The sequence below is a fragment of the Lepisma saccharinum genome, chromosome 18, assembly GCF_977018435.1.
Source record: "Lepisma saccharinum chromosome 18, izLepSacc3.1, whole genome shotgun sequence".
Classification (NCBI taxonomy): Eukaryota; Metazoa; Arthropoda; class Insecta; order Zygentoma; family Lepismatidae; genus Lepisma; species Lepisma saccharinum.
In genome coordinates, this window is record NC_139246.1 from 29,672,455 (window position 1) to 29,698,673 (window position 26,219).

Consider the following 26,219-nt stretch of genomic DNA (forward strand, 5'->3'; position numbering starts at 1 on the left):
AGGTTTTCCCGCTGCATATCAAATATCAAAATTGAGTACTTAGGGTTTAGTGATTGCCTCTGCAAGAGAACAAGATTACCTGCTGCTGTGATTTCAAAGTAAAAAAATGAATATTTCAACAATGCTCTTTATAATGCTACCAAGATAATGGAATATATATCTCAGTCTTGCAGCTGTAATCCAACAGGCCCCAAGAATGGACACCAAGTTCAAGCCAAGAGGTCTAGTGGCCATTCTCTGGCCAAGCATTAGACTTATGCAGTTATTTGGATATTTTGTTTTGGATTTCTACACCAACAATAGCCTTTTCAGAGTAACGATGCGTGTAATATTTTCTGTTATTCATACGTCGATTGCAATTATGCAGTGTATTTTTTGTATAGCTGCAGCTATCGTCAGGCTTGGCAATTTCCGAGAATTTCTGTTCTCAATGGCCGTAGCATTGTACCTCGTTCACAATGTAATCAAATTATTGACCATATCCCTGAGGAGGAAGCTTTTCTTCAAAACTCTGACCATGTGGGACGACGTAGAGTATCATCCATTGTTCAAGGAGTCTGACGACAGAGCTAGGCGTAAGACGTACTCACTCAACAATAAGCTTCTCTTGATTATCAACGGGCTGACAATGATGAATATTATAGTATGGGCTATATGGCTTTGGGTCCAAGGTGAAGTAGAGGAGGAAATTGCGGCGGGAAATACTACCATTGTTGTTCGTCACAAACGTCTGCTTATTGACGCCTGGTACCCGTGGGATGTATACTCTTCCATTGGATTTGCAGCCACGTATGCTTTCCAGGTAAATCACAAAATGATTAATACTATGCGCGATCTTACATGTTTCTTCTAATACACATAACATGGCTTTACGCATTAAAATTAATTTAAAATGTAATTTACGATTTCATTTGACTTTGTAAGTTTCGGTGTTTTCAAAAGTCAATTCTAGGATAAAGAATTGAAGAGGGTAGGTTTGCGACAAAGATTAGTATAGTACAAGGTATATTCAAATTGCAAATTAATAATTCTACAGTCATAACATATGATCATTTGACTTTGAAATGTTAATAAACAACAGCATTCGAAAAATTTCACCCTTAGTAAAGATTTTCTAAACTTACAACCGCTTTTCGGGGCTGAACTCCTACCAGAATCTGAGCCCATAAGAAGTCCTTAATACTCGATAGAACAGTTAGCTGATTTTCAGTATTCAAAATAGGACAACATAATTCACTCCAACATTACATTCATTCGAATAGATAATATGCTTAAATACGTTGTCTGGGTTCACATTTACTTCAGATCCTAATTTACATGAGTACACGTTTAGTGAGAGCGCTAATTTGAGAGAGAGAGAGAGAGAGAGAGAGAGAGGGAGAGAGAGAGAGAGAGAGAGAGAGAGAGAGAGAGAGAGAGTAGTTCCTTTCTTTTCTTTAAAATTTAACTAAATTAACTTTCTTTGAATAAGCAACTAATGAGTTCACTCCCTATCAATAGTTATGTTCACAAAATAAAGATCAAACCAATAATTTAAATATATAACTGAAGACTGAGTATTGAAGAGAAGGCGACTCTCTTTGTTGCCAAATTTATTCTATAAACCCGCACACTTCAACAAATAAAAACAATTACAAATGTGATCTGTTGGTTATAACCCTCTCCCCCCATTCGATGAATTTAAACTTACGAAGATCACTTTTTTTTGTTTAGTCCTTAGAAATCTCAATGCTGACTCTTGTTCCACAGGAATTTTACATTGATCACAATATGAAGTTTGTCTAGATGTTCTGAGGGTTATATATTGCGATATATCTGACTTCTTACAAAACCTGAGACTATCCTGTCTCCTTTCTATTTTTTCCTTGTTTTAATTGCACGAAATATTTATAGTCATTGTATCACATTAAATATGGTTGTACCCAAACATTACTGAAATTGAGAATTTTACAATTCATTTACAACGTTATGAATTTCATGATTTTTATATGAATGCATTCATATAAAAATATAATCCTGCAAGGCCCATTGGCAACGTACCGCTGCAGGAGCCGTCTCGATTTCAGTTCCCTCTGCTTCTTCACTTGGGTCGTCAAGAAATTTTCAGTACTCCACCGGTAAGCTCCAATTGCAAGGTCTTCATTAAGTACCCTGAACCTTGATTGTTGTGAAATGTGCAGCTCCTATGCCATTATTACTTGCTTCCGGATGGGATTTCGGCGGATGTGAGCCATGACTGCTTTAACAGCCACCGCTGTACATACGGTGTGAAGTCGACCAACTCTTGGGCGATCTTTCATGTTACCATTATCAATGAATCTCTGGATTGTCTGATACACAAACCTTTTGCTGTTGAAAGATTTAAAGAATAAAGCAAGAGATGATGGTTTTTGAATTTCGCTAAATCTGTATAGATGACCGAGAAGGCGCATGGCTTTTTTAGTGGTAGCTATAGTATGAAAATTAAAAGTGAGTTTTTCATCCATGATAATACCTAGGTCCTTTTGGGTGGAAACGTTTTGGATTGGATTGTTTTCAATACAATAAGTAGACACCACTTTGTTCTTTTTTAGGGAATAAGTAAGGAAAGAGCATTTCTCAGGGTTTAGTTCTAAATTCCACTGACGACACCCCTTAACATGTTCTGTGAGAGCATTTTGAAGAATCATCATGTCATGATGCGATGAGATCTCCTTAAAGAGTTTACAGTCATCCGCAAACAAAAGTATATTGACAGGGAGGGAGGACAGTTTTTCAGGGAGGTCATCCATGTACAGAAGGAATAGGGGCGGCCCTAAGACACTCCCCTGAGGAACTCCAGACAAAACGGGAAGAAATTTAGAAGAGGTACCTGAAAGAACAACACGTTGTTCAAGCTCATGGAGGTAGTACTGGAGTAAAGAGAGAAATTTGCCATGGATGTTAAATCTGGATGATAATTTATGAAGAAGAAATTTATGATTAATTTTGTCAAAGGCTTTCGAAATTTCCAAATATATTGCGTCAAGTTGGGAGTTATTATCAATAGCTCTGACAGCATGCTAAAATTAGACGGAAGTATTTGTTAGGCGATAGAAGTTAGATTGGTCTATAGGATTTTAGACATTTTTTTATCTCCAGTTTTGTGAATGGGCACAATGTTGGCCAGTTTGAAGTATTTCTGAAACACACCCTTAGATAAACATTTGTTGAGTAAGGCAGACAGAGAAAGAGCCAAGGAGTCGGCAGTTTTACGTAGGAATATTGTGGGGATTTCATCTGGACCTAGGGACCGGTGGAGGGGCAATGAGGCGAAAAGGTATTTTACTTCCTCGGGGGATGTTTTGATTGAAGATAGTGCGTGAGGACAGACAGCATTTAAGTGGGGGAGAGGGTCGGAAACTGAGGAAGGTGAGAAGTTCTGATGAAAAAACATTGTAAATTTCGGCTCTTTCTTCTCCACTAGCAATATCAGTATTATGAACAATTCCTTTAAGTATACGTGGGCTTCGTTTTCTTGAATTAAGTAGTGTGAAGAATCTTTTAGGGTTTGTAGTACATTCGGTTGTTATGTTATTTATATGTTAACTATATTTTTTTCTGAGTAGGTATTTTGAATGACGTCCGATGTCACAATAAGTACCGTGAGTGTGAAGATTAGGGTGCTGCTTCCATAGGTACCAAGCCTGTTTTTTTTTTGTTTTTTTTTGTTTTTTTTTAACAAAGAGAACTTCTCTGTTCGAACCAGACGGGGTATTTCGTAGATATCGGTCTCGCAGTAGACACGAAGTCTTTTATCTTAGCATACAGAATTTCAACAAAGTTCTCAACGGCTTGGATCACTTCCTCTTCCATCAACAAAAACCACGGGTAGGCGTTGAGGGCACGCTGGATGATATTCCATGGAGCTTTTCGCCATATGTGGGAGGGGGGGTTAGGTTCCGTTTGACAGATTCCTTGTCTTTCTTCGTGGTAGGCAGGTGCGTTGTGACGTCTTGTGAGTCATGGTCGGAGGTTAGAAGATTTTTTCCTGTAGTTATTAGGCAGGGTTGGCAGTACATAGTCAATGTTGCTGTCACCACGTGTTTTATGCATGTTGAACTGGTTTAACCCTATTCCATGAATGAACGTATCAATAGACCACTGATCATTTTGGCAGTTTATAGTTCCCGTATTTTGGCTTTCCTAATTGATGGGCAGGTTGAAATCACCAAATAACATAATATCACCACTCGTCATTTGCTGCTAATACCGAATCTCTTCAGGCTTCGAGGATGGAAATAGGAGAATTTTTATGTGGGCGATAACACGATCCAATTAGCAGGTTTTTTTTTTTTTTTTTTTTTTTAAATTGAGTTCTATGTAAATAAATTCTCAGTCCATGATTAGGTCTCTTCGTATTTTGCAATTCCATTTAACATTAACGCAGATCATCACTCCTCCACCACGACGACTTGCACGGTCATTTCTAAATACATTGAAATGCTTCAAAAATGGACATTCACTATCAATCACCGTGTCGTTTTGCCAAGTTTCGGTGAAAACTAAGCAGTCATATTGCAGTAACTCGCTTAAGTGAATGTCGCAGTCAGAAAGTTTGTTTTTAATACTTTGCACGTTCTGGTAGTATACGGAAAAAACAGTATCATTACCATGGAAGGGTCCTGGGTTGACATGGATGTCACCGCACAAGAGCACGAGGCACAAGTGAATAGCTTACCTCGCGGTTGTTGGTACTCGGACGTCCGTAGTCCCATCATGGCTGCTGTCTTGGCGGAAAAAGGAAGTTCCTATTTCCTATTTTCCACGTCTCGAACAATGAGCCACTATTCACCATAGTTACTTCAGAGTTCTGATTCACACGTACGTGGTATTGAAAAACACAAAAGAAGCACATCACCAAGAAAATAAAACCACAATTTGCAGGGCGATGAAACACGTTCCCAGTACTATCCGCCATCTCTGCTCTGAACAAACATTATCTTTGGCAGTAACATGTTGAATTTCAAATTTAAAGGTTGGCAGTTTTTCTAAATAGCGTCCGTATTTAGTAAATTTCTTTGAACGTTTTATCATCCAATCCACGTTTAAGCAATCCAGTTGAATGATAATGGTTGTGCTTTCCCATAATATGAACATTTATCTAATGCGAACATTAAACTATATAATTCTATGTCGTCAGTGGTATTTTCTTTTTTCTCTTTTAATCTCTTAGAGTGGAAGGAAACTGGTCTTAACCTTTAACCACCTGAAGGTGAAATTTCGACCGCCCTTAACGCCGGAAGGTCGATATTTCGACTAGCAGTGCGCGGCTGCAATTAGAGTGTAATTTCTAAAAAACTACACACGATATTTCAGTTCTGTCTTTTAATATTTTTAGTATACATAATTGAATTACAGAACAATACATCTATTGTTACTACTACTAACCCGCGAACTTTGAAAGAGTCCTTTGTTTCCCTTTGGTACCGCCATTTTATTATGGGATAAATTTCTAAAGTGAATTACTGCATCCCTTTGAAAAAATAAATTCTGCAAGCAAAAATGAGTAAAAGGTAACTTTTTAAGCAACGTTCCACAATTAAGGATACAGGCGGGACGCGGGGGCAAAGGTCCCATTGTCGAAATTTACCCCGGCCACGTGTTAGTACACGGCAGCGTTTAACGCGTCTTTTCTTTAAAACTGTACACTGTATTTCAATTCTGTCCTGTTTGTTGGTTAGCTTACGTATAAAGGTTATTATATACTGTAATTACAAAACAATACATCCATTGTTACTATTATTAACAAGCGCCGTTTGAAAATGCTCTTGTTTCCCCTTTTGCTACTATGGGATAAACTGAAGATAAAAGGCTATAAGTGCTGAGCTGCTGCATCTATTTAAACAATTTAAATTCTAAATGAAAGAATGAGTATTATTATCATAAAATTAAGGGTCTAAGTGGGAAGCAAAGGCTAAAGCCGAAATTTAGAAATTTTCCGTAATTACTCAAAATAGCAGAACCCTGTAATTTACGTTTTTTTTTCAATATTGCGGCACGTGCATTACATATCCTCATAGAGTAGTCTTTTTTCCTGCTTCCCTCAAAATTTGGTCCATCTAGCGTCCATAGGGCCGATTCTACGACTGTAGAAGCGAAATTGCAGACAATGTCCCGAAGCTGGCAGCCCTGTCGTTGTATATAAGGTTATTATTTTTTATACTAAGGAAGTGTCAGTCTGATTTGAACTAAACTTTGCACGGTTGTAGAAATGTATCACAGCTACATAAAGTTTTAAGCAACGTCAGACAATTTTTTTTAAGAAAAAAATATTCAACTCTCTTCTCCTTCTTCGTTTAACTCTAATTATTGGAAGGCATATTGCATACATTTTACCTCTGTTAAAAGCACTGTCTTTAGGAAAGAAGACAAAATAAATTTCATCTATCTTCGACAATTAGTTCTTGAGTTACGATTTTTTTTCTGTTTTTTGCTTGGCGGCAAGTTTTAAAAACTCGCTCTTGGAAATGTACGGCGTCGTGTTGCCCACGAGACGAGACTTTGGCCTGTCTCGTCTCGTGGAAGTCTCGTTATAATGCTGTCTTGTCTCGAAAATATTCGTTTGTCTCATGACACATGGTCAATCTCGTCTCGTCTCGAATTTTTAAAAGCCTTTCCCGTCTCGTCCCGTGGACAACACTAGCAATGGGAATACATGCGCGCGAGAGGTCTGGCGGCTTATAAAGGTACTGTCTCGTCTTCCTGCAACAGGATTGCATCTTAACCAGATAGACTGCCATCAGCTTGATCTACAAATCGCTTATTGATGTCGGGTAATTTGAACACTAAATTTACTTGAAACAAGTTTTCAATTTTGATCTAATGTTTTTTTTGACAAGCCCTCCCACCACTAATAATAAAGCCTAACAATTTAATTTCTTCCTTTAGAAATTGGAAACTGTGACTTACTAAACGATATTGAAAACACCAAATTTTCTCATTCCATTTAACACTATTTTCAACCCTTTGTCTTTGGAAAATATAAGACGATGTTTTCCTCATTAGTACTTACAATACATGTGTAACGTCACTGGGCACATTAACAACATTTTACAAAACTATTTTTATAAGTTTCATTTCAACCGTACTGAACGTGTCTTAAATTTATAATTATTTGTTTATTATTTCTCTTCGCTTTCTTCTTCCCTTAGATATTTACGATGATTGGTGATTAAATGACATTGATAAAGGAACAGTCACAGATAACACCTTGACAAGGCCGGGAATTCAAACCGGGAACTTCTGTGTCGAGATCAAAAGTCCACAACTTAATGCACTTTTTTGCATTACAATTGAGACCACATTATTTGCGTTGTATATTACTATACTCCCGTACTTTCGACGTGGCCTTTGGCCACGTCTTGTACGCTCGTCTACGTGACTTTGGAACACGTTGTGGGCGCAATCACGTTACAGATGTGGTTCCTCAATGATCTTAATGACTTTGAAAATATCTGCATGTTGTATAGGATGATGGTTTGAAAAGTTTAGAAAGTAACTTTATATGTGTATGGGCTCTAATAAGGTATAAATATTCATACTATTATTGTCTATTTTCTTAATAATGAACTGAGTAAATAATAACCGTTTCAAGATAAGTAGCTGGATGTTTTGCTTAAACGAATTGAAAAGCGACTAAATTGAAAATGCAATATTTACGTATTTTGTTATTTTCACATTTTTGAACGTAATTGGATAATAACTGTTTTCCGTCATTCCTCTCAAATTCCTATCTTGCCTCTGTAATGAATTCTGATGCTCGTATTTTGAAATTCGAAAAGTCTAGCATAATTCCCTTACAGTAGTTTCCGGTGTGAAAATAAACTTTCTTTAAGTTCCCCAGCAACGTCCGTTTCCATGGACAACAACAGGGCACGGCAAGCTCTAAGGAATTGCATGTCATTATACCCCCTAAACATTTAGTTAAAACAAGCACGACGTAGATATTTACGCATTGAGTATCACAATATATACGTAATTGTATCTGGGCTGAAACTCCTTATTATGTAGATGTCACCCTTGTTTCAGGCACCTTTTCAAAACCATGAGTTCATTCATCAGTGGGCTATTGATCTGTGAGAAATATAATGTATTTAGCTAGACAATTAAGAATTGAAGGAAACAATGTGTGCTGCAAAAAATGTCCGCTGCAACGGTTGCTAAGGAAGTGAGAAAAGGGCATTTTCACCCTTAAGCAAGGACCAATTGAGCGATTTTTTAATTTTCCCGGACTTTTGGGACGATTTCATTGGGGGTCGTAATCGGGTGTTTTTCGCCTACGGGGCTTCCTTCATGGAGAACATTTATGTCAGTGAGTGGTGGGATTGGGGCTTTATATACAGGGTGTTTCTAAAGGTCGTTTACAACGCTTGGGAGGTGATTCCTCACACGCAAACAAGCAAAAAGTCTAAGTTCCATTTTTACGACTGAGGCTTCGTTTCCGAGATAGGAGCCTCGCAAAAGGTGACAAAGTATACGTTACACCTGACTGGGACGAATACTGTAACAGATAGAGAGGCGGTTCCAAGGGAATCATAAAGGAATCGTATGTGCTCAGTCCGGAAGTCACTATGAAAAGTTCACTGCACGCATGCGCAATGGAGTCCTCAAAGGAATTGGAGATTTCCAGCAAGAACAATACATGGAAAAGGTATGTAACGCAGCAAGAAGGACCGTGACAATGAGAAATGCGTTAAAGACAACACATCCCGACCTCAAACATCAAAACATGAGCACCGAACACAAAATCCGAAAAGTTGAGCACGGTTGCATACCCCAGTTACACGCGAGGAATGAACGAATCATGTCATGTGGCATACGAGAGACACATTACTCCACCAGGAGGAGGGAAAGAAAAACACAATATCAGATGATTGCGACAACGTGTATTTTTACACGCGACAACTACGTAATATCCCCCCCCCACACACACACACAACAAACAACAAATGCTACAATATCTTACGCACAGACAGTCTGTGTCACTGTACACGAACTGAAGATGTCACTTTCACCACACAAAGGGGGTGGGGAGCAATACCAAGAGTGTTCTCACTGGTATTTGCCGAGGGCAATAATCACAGACGGTTTTCAAAATGTCTGCCGTTTACTTCTACGCAGATATGACAGCGACGAATCAAGGATTGTCGAGTACGAGCAAACAAGCCAGGTGTATCTGCTACCGTCGCGGCGGCGACGTTGATGCGAGCAACGAGGTCCTCAGCTGATGTGACAGGTGTGTCGTATACGAGGGTTTTCATTTCTCCCCAGAAGAAAAAATCGAGAGGGTTGAGATCTGGCGACCTCGGTGGCCAAGGCACAGGCTCATCCCTACCAATGAAAATATTGCGAAACACGTCATGCAGGAAATGTCGTACATTACAATCGAAATGAGCTGGTGCACCATCGTGTTGGTACCACATTTCTTGCCGCAGTGCCAAAGGTACGGTCTCCAACAGTTCAGCCAGAACCTCGCTAAGAAATGCATGATACGTGAGACCATTCAGGCGAACAGGGAGAATGTATGGTCCAATTAAATGATCATGTACTATCCCGCACCACACATTCACTGAAAACCTGTGCTGGTGATGGGCCACAAAAAGTGCATGTGGGTTGTCAAAGTCCCATACATGACTGTTTCTACTATTGAAGACATCGATCCTGGTGAAAATGGCTTCATCTGTCCACAATACGTTTGCCCCGAAGTGAGGGTTTGTGTCCAGCTGATGCAACAACCAATGGCAAAACTCCATACGAGGGCGAAAGTCACGAGGTAACAGTTCTTGTACTTTCTGCAGTTTAAAAGGGTGCATTCCTTCCTCTGACAACACTCGCCAAACATACACATGAGACGTGTTTCGTGCCCGAGCGAGCACTCGCGTACTGGTGCCAGGATGTTCTGCGACCGCTGTTAACACATCTTCTGCAAACTGATGTGTACGTACACTTCGGGGTCTTCCAACTTCTTGCCGCGGTGGTAACACTGACCCTGTTTCACGCAGTCGACTGCCCACTACCTGAAAGAAGGTGTGAGACGGTAAACGTCTATGTGGAAAGCGTTCTCCATAAACACGCCTTGCCTCACGGCTATTACCACGTGCCTCCCCATACATGAGATGCATGTCTGCTAGCTGCTGGGTCGTATTCGCAGCCATTTGTGTAATAGGGAGCTGGAACTGCAAAGTATTGTTTTTGTTTAACACTGGCACACTGCACAAATTGGCCGTATCACCGTACGAACACCACAGACCAATTGTGAACCAACCCTTCGAGTTCCTCTCGCGGGAACAGCAGTCATGAAGGTCAAACGTAGACTACGAGAGCCAGACTTGCCTGTGCAGCGCTTCCAAAACTGGTCTCTTTTACGACACAATGATCGCGTGCGAACACTTTTGGTATTGCTCCCACCCCCTTTGTGTGGTGAAAGTGACATCTTCAGTTGGTGTACAGTGACACACACTGTCTGTGCATAAGACATTGTAGCATTTGTTGTTTGTTGTGTGTGTGTGTGGGGGGGGGGGATATTACGTAGTTGTCGCGTGTAAAAATACACGTTGTCGCAATCATCTGATATTGTGTTTTTCTTTCCCTCCTCCTGGTGGAGTAATGTGTCTCTCGTATGCCACATGACATGATTCGTTCATTCCTCGCGTGTAACTGGGGTATGCAACCGTGCTCAACTTTTCGGATTTTGTGTTCGGTGCTCATGTTTTGATGTTTGAGGTCGGGATGTGTTGTCTTTAACGCATTTCTCATTGTCACGGTCCTTCTTGCTGCGTTACATACCTTTTCCATGCATTGTTCTTGCTGGAAATCCCCAATTCCTTTGAGGACTCCATTGCGCATGCGTGCAGTGAACTTTTGATAGTGACTTCCGGACTGAGCACATACGATTCCTTTATGATTCCCTTGGAACCGCCTCTCTATCTGTTACAGTATTCGTCCCAGTCAGGTGTGACGTATACTTTGTCACCTTTTGCGAGGCTCCTATCTCGGAAACGAAGCCTCAGTCGTAAAAATGGAACTTAGACTTTTTGCTTGTTTGCGTGTGAGGAATCACCTCCCAAGCGTTGTAAACGACCTTTAGAAACACCCTGTATATTGGAATGGAATTACCCTGCTTACCAGCAACACATGACCTCCTCGGTCGCGTTGTGGTAATGTCGACGCCTTGTATCCAAGGGTGAAGGCTCATAGTGGTTCAGGTCCAACTTTAAACTGGAGGTCCAGTCGCGATTAGCCTTACTGTACGTAGAATGGACTTAAAAAAAAAAATAAACTGAAAAACTGAGCAATATGTTTAAAATTTTCATACCCGTTTCGACGATCCCATTCTGCCCACTGGGTAATAAATCTCACTAAAATTAGTACTGCAATGACATCTTCAATACAGAGAAATCAAGTTTCCAGGCATCTAGTATGTACATAATGTCCTTTAAACCTTCATAAGATTTTTCGTCGCGGATAACATAATGTGTCGTTTTAGGAGATAGTCTACAGTGAAAATTTCTGACTGAAGTCTAAATTTTGTCCCTAATACACGATCAAAATAGTGCCAGAAGTCCGCAGTTTTCAAATATTGTCAGTCGACTTATCATCCATTCTACGCGTTATACATTTGGATATAGCTGTAACGTGAAATCAAAAGTAACATTCAACCAGTTACTAACACATAACACGCACTTTGTTGGGAAGGTACGAAACATGTGTTTCTTCACGCTTTGACCAGTTAACATTCGTCATAATAATAATTACACCTGGCTCGAGAGCCCTGGTAGGACCTATCTCGCGATTGCCAGTCTCCCTCACACAATCCTACCTAGATGTGTGGAGATCTTCAACCTGCACGTCGAAGCCTCAGCCGTTGTAGGAGATTTCCGAGACCGGGTTACACTACTCACTCGTAGCTCCCCAATTTCCTCACGATGCTGGGTTGTCACCGGTTCTATACACAGGCCGAGAACCCAGAGACTGAACCCAGGCGTACTCGAACCCATGCCGACCCGCAGTCGGAGTCCAAACCACAGCGACTTAGACCGCACGGCCACGACATTCTTCATAGTCAATGTAATTAGTGGAACGAATTACGACACTCATTCAATCAATGTCGACATTTATTCTTGGTGAACTTGTAAGCATATAACACAATGCTATTGTCGTTCTGTGTAAATAATTATATTTCGTTGCAATCAGTCCAGGGTAAGTAAGTGACCGTAGTTCCCATTCGCCGATAAAATTACCTAGCGTCCATTTCCTTCCGAGGCCGAGAAAACGAGAGAAGTGTGGCGGGTGTGGCTAGCGAGATTCCGACATATTCGCCCAGTGACGTCCCGCTTAATTTTTTGGACATACCTTTAGCATGCAGATATTTATATTAATATCGTAAAAGAGCTCTAGCCTGTGTTATAAGAGTTGTTCAAAGTGATATCCACCTACATTCACACATTCCTGTCATCGTTTCATGAAATTTTGATTCACACGCGAAAGTCAGTCCTTTTTGCTTAGGGGTTCTAAAATTTAACGATCAAGTTTCTCGTAATTTAAGGAGAAGGCATCTAACCGTCTCTCTATCTAGAGGTGAAACGCAAGAGAATTTCTGTGCAAATTGCCTACACATGTCTCGACACACGTCTGTTTTCACGTAAGTGGCATACATAAAAAAATCTTTGTTCTAACGTAACCTTTACGGCTGGCATTTCAATTCCTCACTTTCACACAACACACACACACACACACACACACACACACACACACACACACTGCAATTATACAAAGAAGTAGGACGGCAAGTAACAAAAACAACAATCTTTCCCACAGTACGAAATTATCACGCTTGGTTCAAGGTCTGTTCCTCACTCCATTCGCAGCTCTGTCCAGGGCACCTGTCGTCGCAAAGGAAAGAACAATTCAAACTCGGAGCTTTCCGATTGCAAACAATGCTCACGAAAACATTGATTTTTAACGGTTTAGTCTGCAACGTAATCTTGATACAGTATTTCACATTAGAAACCTCCAAATGATTCCGAGGGATGCAAAACGCTTTCGAGGGTAAATTTAAGCGGCACGTTATTGGTCAAAAATGTCGGCATCTCCGTTAGCGCCGCACGCCACACTTCTCCCGATCTCTCGGCCTCGCATGGAAACCGACGCATGGTATGTAACATGAAGAATCTTTGCCGTAATACTTGTTGTGTAGTGTAACAAGTAAAGCTTGTTACGTACGTTGCAGAAATAATGCATCTTAGGGATGGTGAAAATGCACATTTTCCCCGTTTTTCCGACAGTTCAATTGCAATATCTTTGAGTATTCTTACATTGAGCTGGTCCCATTGCTCTTTTAGGCTCTACATTCAGTTGAACGTTGTTGATCTTTTTTATTTTACTTCGCTTTTCTGCCACTTTTGACTAACCAGGAAGGGTTATAATATGATTAAATTGATAAGGGGGATACTAAAAAAAACGCGCATCCCCAGACCGCGAATCGAAACCGGAACCCCTGGCGTATTAGCGCTGTGTGCTAACCACTCCGATTCAGTTAGGTGTAATGCAGAACTGGTTGAGTGGCGCAGTGTGGCAATAAAAGGTACAAACGTTCTACCCATGACACTATGTTCGAAACAGTGAAGTGCCAACACAGACTGTTAGGACACTATGTTCGAAACAGTGAAGTGCGAACACAGACTGTTAGGACTTCAGGACCTGGTCACTGACTAGCACTTGGCGTGCGGTATTACTGACCGAATTGTCGACAAAGATACTGAAGGACCGAAGGACGCCATGGTGGGTCTGGTGACCAATTGATTGATTGATTGATTGATTTGATGTTTTAAGTCCACTTTATGCACAGTAAGGCTAATTGAGACTGGAACTACGGTTTAAAGTGGGATCCGAACCATTATGTGCCTCCACTGGGTCGGGTGGGCAATTGAGCAGCTCTTGAAGTATATATTAGAGTAATGGTAAAGTATGTATCAAATTTCACATGTCATCTCCTGCCATGTGTAAGTGACCTAATGCCGAATACCTCTTCCGTAGTTTCATAACAAGGTATTCCTTTCCGGAGGAACATTTGGATTAGAATTTTACCTGTCCGGACTTGGAAGATATGTTCCATGTGACATTTCGTCAAAAAGAAATATGCGTGATTTGAATCTCTCGTCATAAACTGAAAGTAATTGATCAATAAATGACTGCACTTGATGGATTGAATATAATTTATGGACACAGCACACACGCTACATATTAGCATCCCTATTTAACAACAAATTAAGTAATGGAATATTATTAAAAGGACAAACAAAAGGATTACAGTTGTGTTCAAGAATAGAGCATTATATCACAATTTCAAATTCGTATTTATATTTCTCACTAGACGATATGCTATAATAATATATTAGTGCCCAGTTTGAGAAATATAAAAAACGATATTTGCTTACGTGTACTTACTAATACTGCAGAGAAAACAAACTACATATCTGCAAAAATGTCCAAAATGTTCAAAGTGTTCTTTCTCAAATCATCGTGCAATTGTTTTAGTATGCAAGTGTTCTACTTTTCATTATGTTTCGCGATTAATAACTAACTAAAAATCTAGCCTTCGTAAACCCGAAGGTTTATTGCTGCAGTAATACAAGCCTTCCATATGTTCCCATACTGAGCAAGATCTATCCATTCTTTTCCGTTCTTACCAATTTTCTTTAGACCCATCTGAACGTTATCTCTCAATCTTCGTCTAGGTCTTGTGCTAAAATGAGATTTCCTGTAAAATCTTATTTCCTCTTCCATTCATGCCACATGGCCTGCCAACCTAGGTCTTCTTGATTTAATTATTCTAATAATATCTGGACAGGAATACAAATTGTGCAGTTCTAAATTATGTAACTTTCTCCACTCACCTGTCTTCTCATCTCTTTTAGGTCCAAATATTTTCCTAAGGATTTTATTTTTAAAAACTCTTAATTTATGTTCCTCTTTTAATGTGATGGAGCAAGTTTGGCATCATATAATACTACAGGCAAATTACTGTTTTGTTTATTTTAACATTTATTTTATTAGATATTATAAGAGAAGTTTAACTTTTATGAAGAGAAAAGTAATACGAATTTCCTGAATTAAGCCTACTTTTTATTTCCTTTTTAATATCATTTTTAATTCTCAGTATTACTCTTAACCAGATGAATTTGGAAACTGTTTCAAAGGAGTTGTTATCAATTTTGATTATTAACTAACACTCGGTTTCGGCCTGTAAGCATATATTTAGTTTCCTCTTTGAAAACTTCCAAACCTATCTCTTTAACTGCTTTAAAAGCTATTTCAGCATTATTCTTGATTGTATATAAATCATCCCCCAGTAAGTCTACATCATCTGCATATGCTAACAACTTGGTCACACCGTATAATTTTAGTACTTCGTTAGTTTCTTTTACCTTCCTAACAGCGTATTCTAAGGCAAAATTAAAGAGCAACGGATATGATGTATCTCCCTGTCTTAACCCATAATGAGTTGTACATTTGATTGATTGATTTAGTTTATTTTACATCGCGTTTTGTGCCTCGTGGCTAATTTGCGAAGATGGGGATAAATGATGAAATGATGAAATTGATGACTGGACAGTCACAAACAACCAAGGTCGAGCGGGATTCGAACCCGGGAACCATGACTTCGCAGCGCGATGTGCGAACCACTCGGCCACAGGGTCCGGCGAGTTGTAAATTTGTCAGACACATAAATAACTACATGAATATAAATTTCTGTTTGACTGTTGCATATTTTTATCATATTAACAAGCTTCTTAGGTATTACAAACTCGATGTATATATTATAGAATTTATCTCCTTTGACTGAATAATATGTTCTATTAAAATCAATGAATAAGATTAAGATGGTATACTAATGTAAAACTTTTTTATATCTTATTACCTTTTTGTATTAAAAAGAAAATAATTCAAGTCCAATTTGTCTTATTGAAATGCCAAGAGTATCTAATATTCTGTCTATTTTCAGATATACTGGATTACGTTCATTGCAATTCAGGTGCCAACATTTGACGTAACGCTATGCTCCATGCTCAATCATATCTGCAAGCAAATACGTCACCTGAGTGAAATTGTGGAAGAGGTGGTGGAGTTGGGACGTGACCAGATTGAAGAGGAAGAGGTATATGGATATTTGGAGACCAAAGATTCCGGTAATTTGAGCGGCAATGAAGTTAAGATTATGGCTTTCACCGAAAGCAGATCCCCATCTCATAGAAGACGTATTTTGCAATCTGCAATAGAATACTCGATTAAAAGGCACTGCGAGATCATAAGGTACGTCCGTATCTTGAACATTAAGAAACACATGATCATGAGCTTGCTGGTGACCTTTGTGGCGCAACAGGGAATCAATGACAAAAACCTAAGTAAAGAAACAAACGAATCATTGTGTTTGCATCATCTGTTTCATCTTTCATCTACTTGTGAAAATTAATTTAAGAGTATAAAAGGCATAAAATGAATAACTATAAGAATAGAAATAGTTAGGGAACTCATCAGGAATGTGTAACCTTTAATCATTGTAAATGATTGGTCGTTGACTCATGATGAATTGTTTTGGACTTTTAACGATTATACTTGTTGTTATCTATCAACGTTTGTTACGTTCCTAGTAACTTTCCTCACCCTTTACTCCTATAGCAGGGAGCATTGTGTCTCTAAGGGTCTACACTGAAACCTATCTTCAGGGTAGGTGCAGAACAAATCCAACCAAAGTACAAAAGTTTTAATGAAATGTTTATTTACTGCTTGATTACTTACAGCCAGTGGATAGGTAACTCGTAACTGGAACTTGGAGATCAATAGTTAATAGATAATTTCAAACTTACTAGAAAGGTCAAACTAGGGTGGCCGAAACCTAGGTTTTACAGAAGAGCGTCATACACCTATTCACTTCTTCCTAGATTAGACCGTTCCTATCTGGCCAGTCTAGGTTTTACAGAAGAGCGGCTTGCACCTATTCACTTCTTCCTAGACTGACACTAGAACAGACCTCCTTACAGACCAAGCTGCTTCGTATTTTATACCAAAGTTCCAGCCTCGAACCCCTGTCTTTAGGTAATTTCTTATTACAATATTCCAAATTACAACACAAGGATATTTGAAAAATACATAGTTTGGCTATCAATAATTTACAAAGAAAGTGTACATATTCATTTGAGTTAACAATTATTTCTTTAAAGTTGATAAAATCTTACATTTTGGAAATATGCAAATTTAAATGTTCCACCATTAATAAATTACAATTAGATTAGGTAATCAAACATTGATAATCTTTGATTGGCAAATCTATATTTACATCTTAATAAATGCCCGTTGTCTTAAGCGAGCTGACTTCATTAGATTGTTACAGAAATATGAATACATTTGTTCAAAAAACGCCTTGATTGGCACGTTCATATTTGCGTCACAACCCGAACCATACAACATGTAGTATCATGGACATTAACAAGGACTCGAGGTAACACTATATAGATTTTTCTTTTAACATGGAAATTCAAAGTTACAAAATAAGTAAGGTCGAAACACGTTTCGAAGATTCGTTTTGTCTCCGACTTCAGAATTTTTCAGTGACATGACACTTCTGTAAAAGTATCTAGATTCCATAATAAAATGGTGTGAATTGTGGAACTTAAAACTTAACTCTCAAAATGTCCTACGATTACTTTATCCTTAAATCAAAACATATTAAACACAAAATACTACATAAAAATAATTGTATTCAAAGAGTTGCCGCACAGTAGGACCTGGGCGTCGTAGTTGATGAGAAACTCTCCTTTTCTGAGCACATCTCTGCAGTCACTAAGGGTTCTATTTGTTTGTTGGGTCTACTCTACCGTTTTACCGAAATAAACTACCTGCCTCCTCTCACCAACTTCAAATAGTTCGATTCACCTAAAATTAAATACTGCTATCCAATGTGGTCTTTGATATACCCCAAAATTTAGATAGACTATATTCTGTTATAAATGTGGTTACGTTTCTCTTCTCAAAGCCAAGATTATGACACAACCAGCATTCCCTGTAGCAAACAGTGCCCACCCGATGAAATAATTTAACAATCCAAATATACAATTTTGAAAATCAGGCAGTTGAGTAGAAGGGTGTTAAATAAATATATAAATATAAATAATTTTATCACAAGTAATTTTAGTATGCGTTATCATTTTTGTTGTTAGTACAATTCAATGTTAAATAGATAGTGCTGTATGTTTAATCTTCTGCTAATAAATAAATTAACCATGACAGAAGGTCCAATTTAATTTGCTTTACATTTTGTACCCTATTTCACGCCACCAACTGCTTTCCCCCCAAAAAAAACTGTATTCGGATACTACGTATACATGACCTCAAAATACAATTCATTACCTACCCTAAAGATAAGAGAAGACTCAGCCTAAAAATATTGGTATATAAGAGACCAAGTAAATTATGTAATATTTCAAATGAAATCTAATAATTTAAAATTATATTTTGATTGGTACTGAATGTTTAAAAAATGTCATCAAATGAAAAAAATGCATTTGATTTTCTCAGAACATCCAGCTGAAGAAGAAGGAACGGTAGACTCCATGTAACGTCTCTCATTGCGAACCACCCTCATGGTGATGAGACACATTAAGCTGACCTCTTGTCATCCAAACACCTACAGCATGCCAGGCATTGACCGTCGATGGGCAGATGGTTATGTATTTATGCTAGGAATTCACAAATTAACATGTATTAATGATTTTCTCTAGGTTACTGGATGCCATAAACAACATGTATGGATTTCCAATGATGCTGCATATGTTGCTAGAGACCATTGCTGCAACACTGATTGCTTACGAGGCAAGCAAGGTAAGTAATGTTAGTTATTGAAGTCCTAGTTATGAAAACATTCAAATTGTTGAAGAGTGAGAATGTTTAGTGTTTCCATAGATATTGGTAAACAAAATGATCTTTTCATTGTTCTGCAAATTATTTTTTCATTTCATATTTCAATAGATAAAATAACAAATGTATAGTTAGTCTAATTGTTGAAACTTACGGAACACAAATTATCAGGATATATTTGTAAAATAATGATATGAAATACTTAATTTGCTGTGATTATGATTCAAGGAATATATTTACTAGAACTTGAAGGCTGCAAATAATGCCACACAAACTAACTAACAAACTAACTCTCTAGCCTTTTTAAAACCGAATGCTCATGGCTGCAGCAACACAGGTCTTCCATCTGTCCCTATCATGAGCAAGATCTATATACTCATTTCCATCCCTACCGATTTCCTTTAATTCCATCTCAACGTTGTCCCTCCATCTTCGTCTTGGCCTTCCTACAGGTCTCTTACCATCAGGTTTCCCAACAAGAATCCTGTAAACTTCTCTTTCCTCTCCCATTCGAGCCACATGGCCTGCCCACCTAAGTCTTCTTGATTTAATTATTCTAATAATATCTGGACATCAATAAAAATTATGTAGTTCTAAATTATGTAACCTTCTCCACTCACCTGTCTCCTCATCCCTTTTAGGTCCAAATATTTTCCTAAGGATGTTATTTTCAAATACTCTCAAATTATGTTCCTCTTTCAATGTAAGGGACCACGTTTCACACCCATATAATACTACAGACAAAATTACTGTTTTGTATATTTTAACTTTTAGTTTCTTAGATATTAAACGGGAAGACAAAAGTTTATGAAGAGAGAAGTAATATGCATTTCCTGAATTAAGCCTACTTTTTATTTCCTCTTTAATATCATTTTCATTTGTTAATATTACTTCTAAGAATTTGAATTTGGAAACTGATTCAAACGAGTTGTTATCAATAATTAGATTTTGATTATTAGTTAACACTTGGTTTCGGCCTGTAAGTATATATTTAATTTTCTCTTTGTTAACTTCCAAACCTATGTGTTTAGCAGTTTTGAAAAATATTTTAGCATTATTCTTAATTGTATTTATATCATCCCCTAATAAGTCTACATCATCTGCATATGCTAACAACTGATGCACACCACTTAATTTTAGTCCCTCTTTAGTTTCTTGTATCTTCTTAACAGCGTATTCTAAGGCAAAATTAAAGAGCAATGGAGATAATGCATCTCCTTGTTTTAACCCATCATGAATGTCAGACACATTAATACCCACAGGAATTTTACTTTCTGTTTCACTGGTGCATACTTTTATCATACTAACAAGCTCCTTAGGTAATTCAAACTCGACTAATACATTATATAATTTATCTCTTTTGACCGAATCATATGTTTGATTTTAAATCAATGAATAGCTGATGGGCATTTTGATTATATTCCCACTTTTTATTAAACTGTCTGTCTGATGTGAAAAATGTTATCTGTAGTTGATCTGTTAAGTTTAAATCCACATTGATAATCACCTATAATTTCATTAGCATATGGGGTTAGTCTTGTTAAAAGAATGTTAGATAATATTTTATATGTTGTTGAGAGTAGAGAAATTCCACGGTAATTATTGCAGTTCATTTTATCACCTCTTTTAAACACAGGAACAATTATGATTCTTTCCACTGTTGAGGGATTTCTTCTTTATTCCATATTAAACAAATTAATTTATGAGTTTAACATATTAACGAATTTCCACCATATTTAATTAACTCAGCTGGTATTAAATCAATGCCAGGTGCTTTGTTATTCTTCAGCCTTTTAATAGCATCTTCAACTTCAGTCAAGTTAGGTTCTGGAACTAAAAGTTCTGCTGTGTGTACTTCATTTACTTCTGATTTATCTCCTACATGAACATTTAAAAGGTCATTAAAGTAGTTCTTCCATGTATTTAGAATATCGCTTGGGTCAGCTAGAAAATCACCGTGTTTATATTTTATCAAGTTTAGTTTAGGTTGCCACCCCTTTCTAAATTCATTTACACCTTTATATAAATCCCTGATATTTTTGTTTTTGCTGTTTGTTTCAATTTCGTTAATTTTGCTTTTCAAGTAATCTCTTTTTTACTTCTAAACATGCGGTTAACTTCTCGCTTTATTCTATTATAATTGCTTAGATTTGTATCATCAGAGTTATTTTACCACCTAAGTCTAGCCTGATTTTTTATTTGTATTAGATTATGACATTCATTATCAAACCATGGCTTACTTTTTTCTTGGTTTACGGTATCCTATACTTTCTTTAGCTGCTGATTCTATTTCATTACGTATGTGCTTCCATTTCTTATTTACGTCTGTTTCATTTATATTTTCATCATCATTTAAATCCTGCAAAATGTCAAATCTAATTGACAGTTTAATTTGGTAATCAATCTTAATTCTTTCATCAGTAAACTTTCCTGTATTGAATTTTAGAACTTTTAGATCTTGTTGCTTATGATATATCACTGCGAGTCTTTCTCTTAATTTAGCAATTACTAAATAATGGTCACTGGCACAGGCGGCACCTCTATGTGAACGAATATCAATTGTACTAGTATGCCTTCTCTTATCAATGAGAATATGATCAATTTGATTATGCGTTTTACCTGGAGAAGACCAGGTATATTTATGGATATATTTATGTTTAAAAGTGGTACTTTTCACAATTAATTTTTTTGAGGTTGCAAAAGTAATTAATCTTATACCATTATCATTACTTAATTCATGAAGACCTTTTTTACCAATCGTGGGTTTCTTATGTCTCTTCCTTACAAATCTGTGCATTACAGTCACCTAACAGAATTTTCATATCATACTGGAAAAATTTATCAGAGACCTGTTCTAACTCTGCCTAAAAAACATCTTTAGTGTTATCATCTTTAGTAGTGCAAGTTAGTTGTTTCAAAATAATACTTGGTACGAGTGTTTTTGGAGCCTCTTTTTTTATCAATCGAATATCAGTTTTTGACATATTTTGACAATTTTTTGTCGATGTTTTAGCGCTTAGCGATGTTTTAGCGAAATTTCCCTTTTTTCCCACTCATACTTGGTACGAATGCCACGATCTTACGTGATATAACTTAACCTATCCTTTTTTATTACGTGCTAAACTACACGAGAGCCTCTACTAGTAGTGTAGGTGCCCGGGTTCAAAGCCATCAAGTGAGGATCAAAAAAACCTTAAAAACTCACTTTCTCTCAACATTCCGCGCCTCATTTATTGCGCTGACGATGTTTCGCAGCGAAGAAAAGAGCACCAAAACATCAAAAACTCAGTTTACTCATTTGAGGATCACCAAAATCTCAAAAAAAAAAAAAAAACCTCATTTTCTCTCCACGTTCCGTGCCTGACAAAGGTTGGTATGGTACGTTCTGGAACCATTTTTTTTATCTATTTTTTTTTATTTTACAACGTTTTACGGGCTAAACTAACCTACAATGAGAGAAAAAAAAGCTCTGTTATTATTTTTTTAAGCTCCTCCTGCAAATTTTTGCTTTTATGCTAACTCGTCCTTTGACCTACAACTTTTGAAATGACTTACGACATTTTCCTATAAGTCTGCTGTCTCCTCTTACTGTAAAAAAGGGGTCCCTCAGTGTAATCTACTACGACCTTGTGTGCTCTCAGCGTAACCTGCTACGATGTTTGTTTTTTTTTTAAAAAAAAAACTCATGTGTGTGTGATCTTCTGCGGTGTGTGTGATAATCAAAATTATTATTTTTGTTAAGACCCTAACAAAAAAAAAAGAATAAAAAAATTAATATCCCCCAAGCCATAGAGAGAGAGAGTGGGGTGGATGTGCGCGTGGTGCCCACAACACAAAAAGTTCTATAATGGTCATGGCTATCGAAGCCCTGTATGCATGCCTCTGTAGAGAGAGTTTTTCACGAGTTATTATTATTTTTTTATTTGCGCACCGAACTAACTTACATTGGGCACGGATCGTAGTGTGCAGCGTTAATTTGATCGGAGACGCCTTATCGACAGGATCGTCGTTCTGCAGTACCGTCGAGAGAAAATCCAAATTGTAGACACACGCTTGCCGAAATGTTTCGTATGCGCGGAAGGGTGTGCTCGGACCAGTGTGGAAATTTATTTTTCGCACCGACACCGAGGTTTGAGAGCGTCTTCGTGCTCGAATTGTTAGAGGGACTCGTGGTCGAAGATGCGGTGGTGTCCGTCGTGCTGGCGATGCTCGTCCTCTCTTAATTTCGTCGTTGGTCTCGGGACGTTAAGGCTTCTATCAAGAAAGGATTCAAAACGATTTTGTCGGGCTGGCGCAAATCCAAAACTAATCCACTAGGATGATGAATTAATTGCAAATTTGCAGCGTCGACGTCGGACGACGATCTAAACCAGGCGCGGCATTTTTGGCATACTCTGTAATTGTTCGTGGTGGGTTGCAGCGAGGAAGATTCCGTGCCTACGAGTATAACTTTCAAATCCGAAGAAATGAGCGTCGTGGGGTTGTGTTGCTCAGCGTCTGCAAGAAACACATCGTGTGGCTTCGTTCTCCTGCTGGTCGATCTGGTCGAGGATCAAGCTGAATCCCAACTTCGGGGAAACGACCGCTTTAACGGTATTGTTGCTGTTTGCTTCGATTCCAAATAATCGCCTGGCTCCGAAATTGCGATCATCATCTTTCATGTGAAAATAAGAAAAGAGCGTTCGCACGACGTCGACCCACGGCGAGGGGATCTTTACCCAGTTCACGCGCTCGATGCGCTCCCGAACGAACGCCGAATCCTTTTTGGGGAAGTAGCGTTCTTTGCTTGCGTCCAGGTTGAGAGAATCGATGTACGTGGCCCAAGACCACACGTTGTGCTGTTGATCGCTGCTGCTGCCACCACCCTCAACGATCTGGTGGAAACGAAAATTATCCGGCAAGATCGTCCGTTCGAAGGTTTTGTACTGGGTCGATATTCTTTTTTCCGTCCTCAGGAGGCGCAGAAATTGAATTTGAACGCTTCAGTTTCGGTCACCTCCTGGTACAAATCTTTCAGGACGTTCAACTTGTTTTCCAAAACAGTATAATGCAACACCAGGTAATTGATGTTGCAGTGTATGATGAAGAACGTCGGGATGATGCAGCAGAATCGATAGATCAGACCCCAGCCGAGAAAGTAATGCGTGTGGAAACGATGCTGGGTCGTCCACGTGAATTCGTTCAGAACGTGGCTGTCGCAGACGGTATTCGGAAAAATCGTTCGCAGGTACCTGGCCGGATCCTTTCCGAAAACCTTCTCGAAAACGTGTGATGCCAAGCTAGAGCGTTGATGCAATCGCTCTTGAAACTAGCCAGCTGTGGGACGGACAGATCGAGCTTCCTCCCTAGATCGAATTGCGTTGCGTGCCTTTCTACGAACGCCAGGTAAGCCTTCGCCGTGGGCCACACGATGCTCGTGACGATCTGTTCCCCCGAGAAATTCTATAAAAAATAACATACCTGAAATTCTATTCACAGTATAGATTGAATTTTTTCCCCAAGAAATTCTATATAAAATAACATACTTGAAAATTGTATTCACAGTATAGATTGAATTTTTTTTGAGTTTTGTAATCACCCCGAGAAATTCCATATAAAATAACATACCTGGAAATTATTTTTTTTTTGGTTTGTGTGATCTGAGAAAGCATAATGGAATCCACCAGTTTGATCGAATGTGTTACTTGCAAAAAATTAATATCTAAAATTAATATTAGCAAGCACAGGGCAAGATGTAGCGAAACAGGTTCGAGTTTAAATCGTTCGTTACCTTCTAAGCCTTGTGCACGATGCGGAAAGATGATCAGCATTGCAAATTTAAGTAAACACCTGAAAATTTGCAAACCATCGACCGAACGAGGAACATTGAAAAGGAAAATCGATAATTCAGAAACGGAAGCTTCCACTTCCAAGCGAATTAAATTATCTAATGAACGCAAACCAATTAGATCTGCATTCAACCGTCATATTCAGGATTTCTCTTTTACTTCGGAACCAGGCCGGGACATTCTTAGTTTCTTGAGTGAAACGAAAACATCCGTGATAAATATTCTAAAAAATAAATTGGAAAATAATTCCATAAAAGTATATGTTGATCTATTTTCCGAATACGAAAAAGTCGATGGTACAACAAGAGTCTTTTATCATCGAACAAAAAACCAGCCTCTTCATTTGGCGGACGTCGAAAATTTGGACGAATTTTATTCCGATCTTTCAAATGAGCTGGTTAAGAAACACGACGATTTCGAGGCTAAAGGGTCGGGATGGTCTCTGTGTGGAAGTCCTCACACGTTAACCGTTTACGTGAACCGATTCTCGCCTCTTCGCGCTTCCAGCTACGTTCCTCTTCCACCGAACATTCAACACAAGAGGGCTGTGTTAAATATACAGAACAGCGATAACAAGTGTTTCCTTTGGTGTATATTGGCTGCACTGCATCCTGTTTATTGCAAAAATAATCCACAGTGGGTTGGACATTACAAACAATACGAGTCCGAGTTTGAAAGTGTAATGTCTGACATTGAATACCCGGTGACATTGTCGGATATAACAAAGTTATATAACGTTTCTCACAACGTTGCAACGTTTAGAAAGTCGTTGATTTTGTTTCTGTATTTTCCGTCGTTGGGTTTACTCGTCATGTCGATCGTCGCGAATCCGAAATCGTCACTGTTCCAGCAAGAAGAGCAGCGTTCCGAAAATTGATTGATCAACAGGACGTTGAGTTTAGATAACATGGAAGGTAGAAATTCATGATCTGCCGTGCGGTGTACAGTCTCCATTGTTTGCTTTCGGAAACCAAACATATTCATTGTCCTTGCTAGTTCTTTATTGTGTATGTGATAATTTGAGACAGTTAAAGTTTTTTTTTATTTTAGTTATAGTTATTGAAGTTTATTTTTTTTTCAATTGCATTGCCTACAATTTTTACTAATTTCTAAACAATAGTGTCCCCAAGGCAACGTGTGGATTCCACAAGACAAAATACATCTTTTATCGTCATGCGGATCTAATGCCACTTTCCTAACTTTGTTGTAATCACGTGGTCTACACTTTGGATTCTTTGTTCTATACTTAGTATCGTCGATTGTGAGTAAAGGCAATCGATGTAATCGTGGAAGGTGAGTTTGTTCTCCACCGTATTCTTGCCCACACCTTTTGCTTTCTTCGTGACGCTACTCTCTGTTCTCATGGCATACATTTTCGAACGCAAACCCGCGAACTCGACAATAATATCACCGTTACATTCATCTTTCAGTTTACCTAGGACTTTTTTGTTACGAGAT

General features: G+C 38.3%; 1 protein-coding gene across 1 annotated transcript in view; it reads left to right on the forward strand.

Annotated features, from left to right (window-relative positions):
* The first annotated feature begins 517 nt into the window (after positions 1-517).
* The window catches only part of LOC146002183 (odorant receptor coreceptor-like), a 66,078-nt gene continuing 40,376 nt past the window's right edge, over positions 518-26,219 (forward strand). The window contains exons 1-3 of the mRNA XM_083139900.1: positions 518-802; positions 16,025-16,332; positions 18,798-18,897. Coding sequence (XP_082996026.1) covers positions 518-802; positions 16,025-16,332; positions 18,798-18,897 — 693 coding nt within the window. The remainder of the gene's footprint in view (positions 803-16,024; positions 16,333-18,797; positions 18,898-26,219) is intronic.